The sequence below is a fragment of the Crassostrea angulata genome, chromosome 7 (assembly GCF_025612915.1).
Source record: "Crassostrea angulata isolate pt1a10 chromosome 7, ASM2561291v2, whole genome shotgun sequence".
Taxonomy (NCBI): Eukaryota; Metazoa; Mollusca; class Bivalvia; order Ostreida; family Ostreidae; genus Magallana; species Magallana angulata.
Window position 1 is genome coordinate 54,704,426 of NC_069117.1, and position 12,393 is coordinate 54,716,818.

At 33.2% G+C, this 12,393-nt stretch overlaps 1 protein-coding gene across 1 annotated transcript; it reads right to left on the minus strand.

Annotated features, from left to right (window-relative positions):
* Nucleotides 1–2,294: 2,294 nt before the first annotated feature.
* Nucleotides 2,295–12,393, minus strand: LOC128157397 (cyclin-dependent kinases regulatory subunit-like). Its single transcript, XM_052819916.1, has 4 exons — nt 12,329–12,393; nt 9,922–10,001; nt 8,973–9,100; nt 2,295–3,089 (listed from the first exon to the last, which is right to left on the minus strand). The coding sequence occupies exons 2-4, from the start codon at nt 9,978–9,980 to the stop codon at nt 3,010–3,012; spliced, it is 267 nt and encodes an 88-aa protein (XP_052675876.1). The 5' UTR covers nt 9,981–10,001; nt 12,329–12,393; the 3' UTR covers nt 2,295–3,009.

A 12,393-nucleotide genomic window follows, 5' to 3' on the forward strand; every position in this document is an offset into this window, starting at 1 on the left:
TATTTACGAATTCGGAATTTCATGATTTGCAAGAAAATTTTGGTAGGTAAGATTTTTTTTTAGCTATAGGTATCCTCTAAACCCCCTCCCCCCCCCCCCCCTCATTAGGATTTTCCTGATTTTGGGAATTTTTCTGTTTTTGGTTTATTTTTTTTTTTTTTGCTTGTCAAGATTTCTGAGGAATAGTCTAGCTCCGCCCACTTCAATTTGTTTCCGACGCCAATGAGGTTAATGTGTATTTTGCCAACGTCTCATTGCAAAAGACCTCCTCAGAGATAAATTGTCTAGTCAGACATAATTAATATATATATTACATATATCTATATATGTGTGTGTGTGTGTGTATGTGTGTGCGTGCGTGTGTCATTGTGTCATGTCACGGAGCATCGTTTTTTAAAAAAGTGTGGGTGGGGGGCAGACTCATCATTCATCAAAAATAAAAATAAAAAATAATCTTGACAAACCTAAAAAAACCAGTGTGTGTGTGTGTGTGTGTATACACACACACACACACACGTTCCTTTCATAATTATTGACATGTTGACTCTACAAATCTTTTTTTTCCCCTGAAATCGGTTGACTTGTATAAGGAATCATTTTTTTGAGTATTATGAGGTAATAATTTCGGTCGGGGCGTGATCAAATCCAATAAAGCCCGAAGAGCTTTATGATAGATTTGATCACGCCCCGACCGAAATTATCACCTCATAATATTCAAAGAATGATTCATTATTACTTATATTTATATAGTTTTAAGCCATCGTACGATTAAATATTTAAATATAAATAAGCAAACCCCGCCAGCGCCTCAATTTGGCGTCATTTGTATTATGGGTTATATAGTACAAAATCGAAACGTAGTGTTATCACAGGCAAAGACACTGGAAAATGTAAATATAAAGGTTTCAAATAAGATGTTAACTTTAAATGGAAGCAGTCCAATTATTCCTTTGTAAAATTTCGACCCTCCACTCCACCCTACCCCCAGGGATAATGGCTTGAACTACCTCGAATCTTCTCTACCTAAGGATGCTTTCACACAAGTTTCAGCTTTTATGGACAAATGGTCTTTGAGAGGAAAATTTTTGAAAAATACAAATTTTCAATTATTTCTAATAATCTCCCCTTGAGAGAGTGAATCTTGTTTACCCAATAATGCTTTGCCAGTTTGGTTGAAATTGAACTGAAGAGGAATGTTAGTTTACAAATGACAGACAATGCCAGACAAAAAGTGATCAGGAAAGCTCATTTGAGCTTTTAGCTCAATAGAACTAAAAATGAGGTAAGTGCATAACCTTTTTTGGGTAGTAATTTTTCCGATGTAAAATATTCTATCTTAAAAATACCTGTTATAATTTCTGTGCATGACAGTTTGATATGTGAAAATTAGGGTGGCATATTTCTGGCCCCTACATGCAAAATAAATTATGTCAACATGCAAGATAATTATGTCAACATGCAGGAAAATTATGTTGACATGCAAGTTACAGATCTCGTTGGAGAATTTGAATTTCATATGGGTAAAATGACTTACTAATGCCGTACTCTTACATCATAGATGCAAGATGCAACATAGTTATGACAACATGCGATTTATTTATGTCATCATGCGAGTTAATTATATTAACATGCAAGTTATTTAGTTTGACATGCAAGTTAATTATGTCAACATGTAACATTTATGTGAACATGCTAGAAATTTATGTCAACATGCAAGATAATTATGTTGCCATGCAACTTATCTATGTCAATATGCAAGATATGTCAACAAGCAAGTTATCTCTCATGTTGTTATAAATAACTTGCATGTAAACATAATTAACTTGCATGTTTACATAAAATAGTTGCATGTCAAAATAATTATCTCGCATGTTGACATAAATTTTTTACATGTTAACATAAATAACTTGCATGTTCACATAAATAAGTCGCATGTTGTCATAATTATGTTGCATCTTGCATCTATGATGTCAGATACGGGCGTAAGTAAGTGATCTTTCCCATATAAAAATCAGGTTCTCTCTAAAGATTTGTAACTTGCATGTACACATAATTATCGTCCATGTAGACATAATTCTCTTGCATGTTGACATAACTTATCTTGCATGTAGGGGGCAGAAATATGCCACCATAGAAAATGACCAAAACAAAAATAAGAGACAATAGCTAAAATAACTGATTATACTGGATATATCAACTATTTCTTGTGTGTGTTATATCCACTTTTAGGCAAACATGAAAATAATTAAAAGAGGTTTTTTTCTGTTAATGATCCAAAAAACACCTTTAACAAATTCAAATTCCTGAAACTTTATTGATTTTATGTGTACAATTTTCAGGTGAACAAAATTTTTAAAGAAGTCAATTTGGTTTTACAAATTTTCTCCTAAAAATTCAGAGCAAGTTATTTCAAGACCATCAAAACAAAAATCTTCAAGAGAAAGGAAAACAATTATTTCTCTAACTACTGTGTCTAGAAAAAAACTTTTGAAAAAAAAATTAAAACATGTGCATATCATACATATTTTTGCATATGTACTTTAAATCTTATCAAAACACAAACAATATCAATGGGAAACATTAAATACATGGTACTAAATACTATAATACTTCCCTTTTTAAAAAGAAAATATTCATTTTTAAGAGAGCAAAAAATAATCACTTAACAAACTTCAGTTCAACATGTGTGAGATGATAGTTTTGTCTAACAGTGCAATGTGTCTGTAACAGATTTAAAACAAGGACAAGTAAAACAGTATGCCATAAAAACTGTATAAATCATGAAAAGGATAAAATTGTTATGGTGACAACCGATTAAAATAAAGTACATGTACTTTTGGTACATTAAATCCCAATAATATTCATGATGGTAAAAATAAGCGAAGAAATAACAAGTATAACTGTACAGCACTAAGTGTGTCTACACTACAAGGCCATTGGTCTGTAAGGAACACTGTAGTCAGAGCCCTAGGAAGGCAATCACAGATTTCAGCTTCAATGGTCAATTCTTTATTTCACTTTGGTTGCCATGGCCCCAGCAATAGGGTTGCTTTGATGCAACGGTCTTCTAAACAGAAGAATGTGAGGCTCTGAAAATAATAAAGCAAATATATAATTAAGAGGATAAAAAATAAGGAGAGGGTGAGGCTCTTACACAAAGAAAACAAAAATTATATTATGTTACCAAACTTTAATTCATATATAAAAAGAAGAAAATATCTGCTCAGCAAGTTTCATATTTTTCCTCAAATGCATTTATAAAGAAAAACATAGGTAATCACAGATTACAAAGCTCACCGCGACGAGACATCACCCTTATGGAATTCACCTTTATGAGACCACCTTTATCATATTAAATGAAAATCATACTTTATGATCTTGGATATTCATGGATTCTGTTTTGACACAATATCGTATATCATCTGTTAAAAAATTGTATGATAATCATATGTTCATATGTTAATCAATACAATAATATAAAATTAAATATTGCATCCTATCATATTTACAACATATATCATATAATACAATAAAATATCATAAAAAACAATGATGAGATATATTGTAACGTATGATATGGAATTGTACTGTGTTATACGTTATTGTATTTGATCACATAATACAATATCATATTATATAAAACAATATAGTATTATATTACAATATCATATTACATAATACATCATAATATTGAAACATGTCATATTATATTGTATAATATAGTATGATATTGTATGATACTGTATCATTTTTGATACATAATATGATATTGTATCATGATACAATATAATTTGATATGTACATCATTGTATCATATCAAATGATACAATATTATGTGATAAAGTAAAACATTATATAATACTATATCATATTATACATATTGTATCATATGATACAATAATATATTTTACAATATCATACAATACAATTTCATGTGATGTGAAAATATATCATATTATAAACCAATATCAAATCATACAATATCGTATGATATGATATTATGTAATATTAGAGTATCATATTGTACAATTTCATGTAATATAATTCTATATTACAGAAATTAATTTCATATTATACAATATTGTATGATACAATATTATAGAATATACAATAATGTATCATAGGATACAATATTATATTTTGCAATACGTTATGTAATAGTATCATGTGATAAAATAATAAATTAATAATACAATATAGAATTATACAATATTGTATCATAATATACAATACTATACATAATGATATCTTGATACAATATCATTACATAAAATATAAAAAAAATTGATACAATATCATATCGTATCATATAACTTTTTATAATATTACATATGATATTATATTGTATCATATTAAACAATATTGTTTCATACCATACAATACTTTATCATAGAATCATGTTATATCATTTATCAACAAACACATCTATCAACCGAGCAGGTTTGAGTGAGGTAGGAGATTTCTTTAGCATCCTTTATAATGGAGATCAGGCTCTGCATCTGAAGCAACCTCTGCATTTCATTTATAATATAGTTAAATCAACTATGCATGCTATCATCTATAAAACATGTGACCTGTTCCAAAAAAACTAAACCTCATCCAGCATCTGAAACTCAGCATTCAAGCCTGTCAGGTGCATCAGTATACATAAGACGCATCTCCATGCAAGTTTGGTGAAGTTCAGACCAGTAATAACTAAGATATCATCATCAGAGGGCACTAGCAATTAAAACTTAACCTGCTCCAGCATCCGTAATCTATGGCTCAGATTCAACATCCATGCCTGTCAGGTGCATCTGTATCATAAGACACATCATCCATTCAAGTTTGGTGAAGTTAGGACCTGTAATCACTAAGATATATGTTTTAGCATCCTTGATAATGGAGATCAAGATCTGCATCTGAAGCTTCCTCTGTGATTCATTCATATTACAGTTTAGTCAACTATGCAAGTTTAAAATAGTACTATTATCTATTAAACATGTGACCTGTTCCAAAAAACTTAACCATATCCAGCATCTGAAACCTATGGCTCAGACTCAGCATTCAAGCCTGTCAGGTGCATCAGTATCATAAGACGCACAGTCCATGGAAGTCTGGTGAAGTTAGGACAAGTAATAACTAAGAAATAATCATCAGAGGGCACCTGTTTCAAAAACTTTCACCAGCTCTTAAAACCCTAACCTCCTCAAGCATCCGAAACCTATGGCTCAGATTCAGCATTCAAGCCTGTCTGGTGCATCAGTATCATAAACCCACCATCCATAGAAGTCTGGTGAAGTTAGGACAAGTAGTAACTAGGATATAATCATCAGAGGGCACCTGCAACAAAAACTTTAACCAGCTCTTAAAACCTTTACCTCCTTCAGCATCTGTAACCTATAGCTCAGATTCAGCACCCGAGCCATCCTGGTGCATCAGTATCATAAGACACACCATCCATGCTACTTTGGTGAAGTACGGACCAGCAGTAACTTAGATATTGCTATCAAAGGGCACCTGCAACAAAAACTTTAACCTGCTCAAAAAACCTTAATTTCCTCCAGCATCCAAAACCTATAGCTCAGATTCAGCACTCAAGCCTGTTTGGTGCATCAGTATCATAAGACACACCATCCATGCAAGTTTGGTGAAGTACGGAGCTGCAGTAACTTAGATATTGCTATCAAAGGGCACCTGCAACAAAAACTTAAATCTGGTCCAACAACCTTAACCTCCTCCAGCATCTGAAATTTAGGACTCAGATTCAGCATCCAAGTCTTTCAAGTCCATAAGTAGGTCCAGATGCATCATACATGCAAGTTTGGTGAAGATAGAACAAGTAATAGCTTAGATACAGGACCTGCAACAAAAACTTTAACCAGGTCTGGACGCCGACACCGACGGTATAGCATAAGCTCCCCCTGACTTTGTCTCGGTGAGCTAAAAAAGTGTGGAAAACTGCAGACAAAGAAATGGACAGATGGACAGACAGACGCAGAGGAAAGCTATAGTCCTTTCCAGTAAAACCAGTAGGGGACTAACAAGATTTATCTATCATAGGGCACCTGCTCCAAAAACCTTAACCTCAACCAGCATCTGAAACCTATTGGCCAGATTTAGCATTCAAACCTGTCAATTGCATCAGTATTATAAGACCCACCAGCCATACAAGTTTGGTAAAGTTAGAACCAGTAAAAACTATTAAGATATTTAAGATATACCGATAGTCATCAAAGGGTACCTGTTCCAAAAATGTTAACCTGTTCAAAAACCTCAACTTCATCCAGCATCCGAACCTTTGGCTCAGATTCAGCATTCAAACCTGTCAAGTGCTTAAGTATCATAAGATGCATCATCCATGCAAGTTTGGTGAAGATGGGACAATTAGTAACTTAGATATGGCTCTTAAGGGGCACCTGCTCTAGAAACTTTATCCTGTTCGAAAAACCCTTAACATCCTCAAGCATCTAAAATTCATGGCCAAGATTTTTATTATGATTATTTATATTATACACAATTATTTATAAAAAAAACTTATAATAATATGTAATACTAATGTTTATAATGAACTACTCTAATCTCTAAAGCGCTGTGCATAAAGCATATATATCTAAGGATAATCTGGATATGTCATACAAAATAGGTAAATTTCAACGATTTTTTAAAACGAATAAAATCCCTTTCAAATCTAATATTTCTGGTAAACTGTTCCCCAAATTAGCATAATATATATATAGCTTTGTCGAACAGCAAGTATCCATTTGATTAAGTCCACAAACATGACTGAACAAGGAGCATAAAGTTGTCTGGGCACAGGGTTTTAAAAGATGTACGGTAAACCTAGACTTTAATGTCCTAAAGTAGAGATGGTGAGATGCACCATGCAAGTTTGGTAAAGATGGGTCAAGTAATAACTTAGGTATAGGACCTGCTCTTAAACTTTTAACCAGGTCTGGACGCTGATGCCCACACTGTGGGTATAGCATAAGCTTCCCCCAGAATTTGTCTCGGTGAGCTAAAAATGCAGCTGAGGAGGTGGCAGGTCATTATCAATATCTTGATAGTTGCCTGGTGTGTGAACCATGTAGTATCTTGATAGTTACCTGGCGTATGAACCATGTAGTATCTATATAGTTACCTGGTGTGTGAACAATGTAGTATCTAGATAGCTACCTGGTGTGTGAACCATGTAGTATCTAGATAGTTACCTGGTGTGTAAATCATGTAGTATCTAGATAGTTGCCTGGTGTGTGAACAATGTAGTATCTAGATAGTTACCTGGTGTGTGAACGATGTAATATCTAGATAGTTACCTGGTGTGTGAACAATGTAGTATCTAGATAGTTACCTGGTGTGTGAACCATGTAGTATCTTGATAGTTACCTGGTGTGTGAACCATGTAGTATCTAGATATTTACCTGGTGTGTGAACCATGTAGTATCTAGATAGTTACCTGGTGTGTGAACCATGTAGTATCTTGATAGTTACCTGGTGTGTGAACCATGTAGAATCTAGATATTTACCTGGTGTGTGAACCATGTAATATCTAGATAGTTACCTGGTGTGTGAACCATGTAGTATCTTGATAGTTACCTTGCATGTGAACTATGTAGTATCTAGATAGTTACCTGGTGTGTGAACAATGTAGTATCTAGATAGTTACCTGGTGTGTGAACCATGTAATATCTAGATAGTTACCTGGTGTGTGAACCATGTAGTATCTAGATAATTACCTGGTGTGTGAACCATGTAATATCTTGATAGTTACCATGTGTGTGAACCATGTGTGAACCTATAGTATCTTGATAGTTGCCTGGTGTGTGAACCATGTAGTATCTAGAAAGTTATCTGGTGTGTGAACAATGAAGTATCTAGATAGTTACCTGGTGTGTGAACCATATAGTATCTAGATAGTTACCTGGTGTGTGAACCCCGTAGTATCTAGATAGTTACCTGGTGTGTGAACAATGTAGTATCTAGATAGTTACCTGGTGTGTGAACCATGTTGAATCTTGATAGTTACCTGGTGTATGAACCATGTAGTATCTATATAGTTACCTTGTGTGTGAACCATGTAATATCTTGATAGTTACCTCGTGTGTGAACCATGTGTGAACCATGTAGTATCTTGATAGTTGCCTGGTGTGTGAACCATGTAGTATTTAGATAGTTACCTGGTGTGTTAACCATGTAGTATCTAGATAGTTACCTGGTGTGTGAAAAATGTAGTATCTAGATATTTACCTGGTGTGTGAACCATGTAGTATCTAGATAGTTACCTGGTGTATGAACCATGTAGTATCTATATAGTTACCTTGTGTGTGAACTATGTAGTATCTTTATAGTTACCTGGTGTATGAACCATGTGGAATCTTGATAGTTACCTGGTGTATGAACCATGTAGTATCTATATAGTTACCTTGTGTGTGAACAATGTAGTATCTAGATAGTTACCTGGTGTGTGAACCATGTAGTATCTAGATAGTTACCTGGTGTGTAAATCATGTAGTATCTAGATAGTTACCTGGTGTGTTAACCATGTAGTATCTAGATAATTACCTGGTGTGTGAACCATGTAATATCTTGATAGTTACCTCGTGTGTGAACCATGTGTGAACCATGTTGTATCTTGATAGTTGCCTAGTGTGTGAACCATGTAGTACCTAGATAGTTACCTGGTGTGTGAACCATGTAGTATTTAGATAGTTACCTGGTGTGTTAACCATGTAGTATCTAGATAGTTACCTGGTGTGTGAACAATGTAGTATCTAGATAGTTACCTGGTGTGTGAACCATGTAGTATCTAGATAGCTACCTGGTGTGTGAACCATGTAATATCTAGATAGTTACCTGGTGTGTGAACCATGTAGTATCTTTATAGTTACCTGGTGTGTGAACCATGTTGAATCTTGATAGTTACCTAGTGTATGAACCATGTAGTATCTTGATAGTTACCTGGTGTGTGAACCATGTAGTGTCTAGATAGTTACCTGGTGTGTGAACCATGTAATGAATCCACCCAGGTGATTGCTGTACACCCAGGTTTCTCCACTCAGTCTCTGTCATTAGGTGATTCTTTGGTACCAGTTTGGCAATATCATTGGGAAGAATCACATGTCTGCAATTAAAATGGATTTCGTAAAAATAGGACTATTAGTCTTATTGACTTGGTATCAAATATTGGACTCATTCTAATAGCAAAATTAAATGTTTTGTTGAAAACTTCCCAACTTCTACAAATATATATAACATATAACACAAATTCAACAAAATGTGGATATAAATGAAAATGCATAAAATGGTTGCAAGGTTTTTTTCATTTGTGCTATGATAAACACAGATTTGTTACAGAACAGAAATGTCAATGATTATCTGAGGTGAGATGGACCAAGACCCTGTAACAAAGTGGTGGGCTGCAACAGTGATGCACGATACATCCGGACAGAAAACTATTCAAGGAAATGAGTGATCTATAAGTTGGGAGTTATATCTAGAAACACAAATACATTTACTGTAAACCTGTTTATTTCATTGGCGACTTTTTTTCCCCCATTTGCTGGAGAAAATTTGCTGCAACTATTTTTCAGTCTAAAAGCCTTATCCACACCTGTGTTATTATTACACACATTCAACAGACTGGTTTGTGACCAGAGCCTCATTGTCGCAAATACTGTATAATTACATACAAAGAAATATTCACCCCCATTTTATTTTCGCCCTCATTGCCAGCGGGTGAATTCAAGACTGGGCAAATTCCAATGTCTCATATTATCTTTCTTTAAAAACGACTCTGTCTTGGCAAATTGAAGATGGTGTGAAACTGTTAGCGAGTGTAGATGAGCAAAAATTACACAGGGTGAAAATAACCATGTATACAGTATTTCTTGCACACAAATTAAAGTTGTCTTAGAGTTTTCAATTCATTTTTTTGTAACCTACCTGTATTCAAACTTTTCATCATAATATTTTTCAGAATAGGAGATCTGATCAGCTGACATCTTTTTGTTTCAATTCAATTTCTAAAAGAGAAATTCATGTATCAATTGACAAATCATAAAAAATATTACAACTTCATTAAACAGTCTTTATTATCAGGATGCAACTCATTTTAAAAATTCCTTGGCTATAAAAATGGGCTCATCAGCAAGTATTAATTAAGATTTACATAAAATTAATCAATTTATTCTGAAAAGTTAGGTAAATTGTATCTCTTTCATTGAAACAAGTCTTATTTTTGTGTTCTGATGTCATCTTTATTCAGATTTGAAATAAATTCATGGATTTACCATATTTATATTTTTGATACTTCAAATTTTGTATATATCAATAATTCCTTTACAATAAGATTTCGTAATGTAAACCAGTTAACAATTTGCAAACACCAACAAGGGATATTATAACCTATTTGAAATATACATGTACACCACGCACTTCAAATGGATAAAAATGTAAGTATAAACCCCGGTACTAAAGAGATATGCCCATATTGCATAAAGCAGTATAAAACCATTAAAAAAATATTAGATATTGTTATTTGTAAGTTTTAAAAATTCAAATGTTCTTTATTTCCCCATGTTTATTTTCTATATCTATAAATCATTTATGACCTATGATTAAAACCTTATGTCCTTGATTTAGACAGGTAGCTTGGTTGGTAGAGTACCTGACTAGAGATTCATGGGTCCCTGGTTTGAATCCCATCACATTACAATATTAATTGGTAAAAATATTATTGTCTGTCCCAAGTTATTGCTTCCATCATTTTTTGATGGTTTTTAATTAAAATAAACATACCAGTCAATGAAGTACATTTCAAATAAAATACAGAATTTCAAAGGAACAAAAACAAACATCATATGGAATTTCAAATGGGAAATGTTTACATCGTTTCTCCATTTCAAAATTCTTGGGACACCACACAAAATTTTTTAACATTATCATCCAGGACACTTAATTTTCATGTCTTCAGTGATGCAAAATCCCCATTGATTAACTATTTTTTCGATGTGTATGGAGGCCTGAAATGGTGGTGGGGGTGTTCAAAACAGATAATCTTTACCGGAACTTTTTATTCTAATGAATGAATGATGTAGTTTGGCCACAAAGGTATTTATGATAATCAAAATATTACGCAAAAGTGGTGGAAACAGAAACTTGGGACAGAGTACAATATCAAGTGCAACAATTTTTTTATAGGCAAGTTTTTCTATAAGCCTACAGTTTGTTCAATTGATCATTTTTGATCCACAAGAAAGTTTTGCATATAAAATTACTGTATCAAAGACTAAATCTGTAACAAAACCTTTCTTCAACAAATGTTGCACATTATTCCTCTATTAATCGAAGTACTGGAGAACTGACGGGAGTTGATTTTATCAATGTTTATTTATTTTAAAATCAATGATATGTTATTTTGCATGACAAGTACAGGTAGTTTCTAATCTGTATTTGAATTACGCACATTTTTATAATATGAGTTTTCGGACTTTTCGACACAAGAATGTTGATAAAACCCCATATGAATCATGTTAAGTAATACTTAAAGATAGAATAAATTCATCAAACTATGTTTCAGTGATAGAAATATTTCTGGATAATTTATGGATCCAAGCAATACTGAACTCTCGTCTCGTTCAACCAACGCTCGGCTATCGCCGTTAATCCCCGTCTCAAGTCTCAAGCAAGAGAGACTCTCTGCTTGTCGGAGATTTACGGAGACAGCCAAGCGTCGAGTTGAATGAGACTCCGGCGTAAGAATACATACAACTACAAAAAATATCTAAATTGTTTGTACCATTTAAAATCTGACTTTTTTAAGGTAATTATTAATATGTTTCCTTGAAAAACAATGCTTTCGCATACATTATTTCGAATTTATCAATTATTCTCAAGAACTAATTCTTGTCAATGGCGATGATTCGTGCTTTGGTCCAAACACTGTTTCACTTTCGGTTTGTCAGAGTAACTGCATAGGAGAGTTGATTAAAATCAACTCCCAAAAATTGGGATTATAACAATATTATTTGCAAAAATGGTTAATTTATACCCCATATGGGCAAATGCCAATCGTGATACTATAAGATGACAGTATCTATCTAAGTAATGAAAACATACCCCTAAAAACCCCTGGGAATAGGTTTTTAACAAAATGTCTAAAAATTGCAAAAAAAGTACAAAAAATTTAGCCGTATGTGATGAACTATACAATACATAGCTTGAAAATTGAAAGGTAAAAGTGTAAGCGTTTGTTGTCTTTGTTAAACAAATAAGTTGTACAAACAGACGACAATACATTACTTCTCAATACACATTGAAAATTCAAAATTATGACCCTTGTTGTTGTTACCGTCAGGTTCTTGTAAGTCGGGTATTTTGTTTTCCGCGGTCTTATTCTGTGAATTCTGCTAAAAA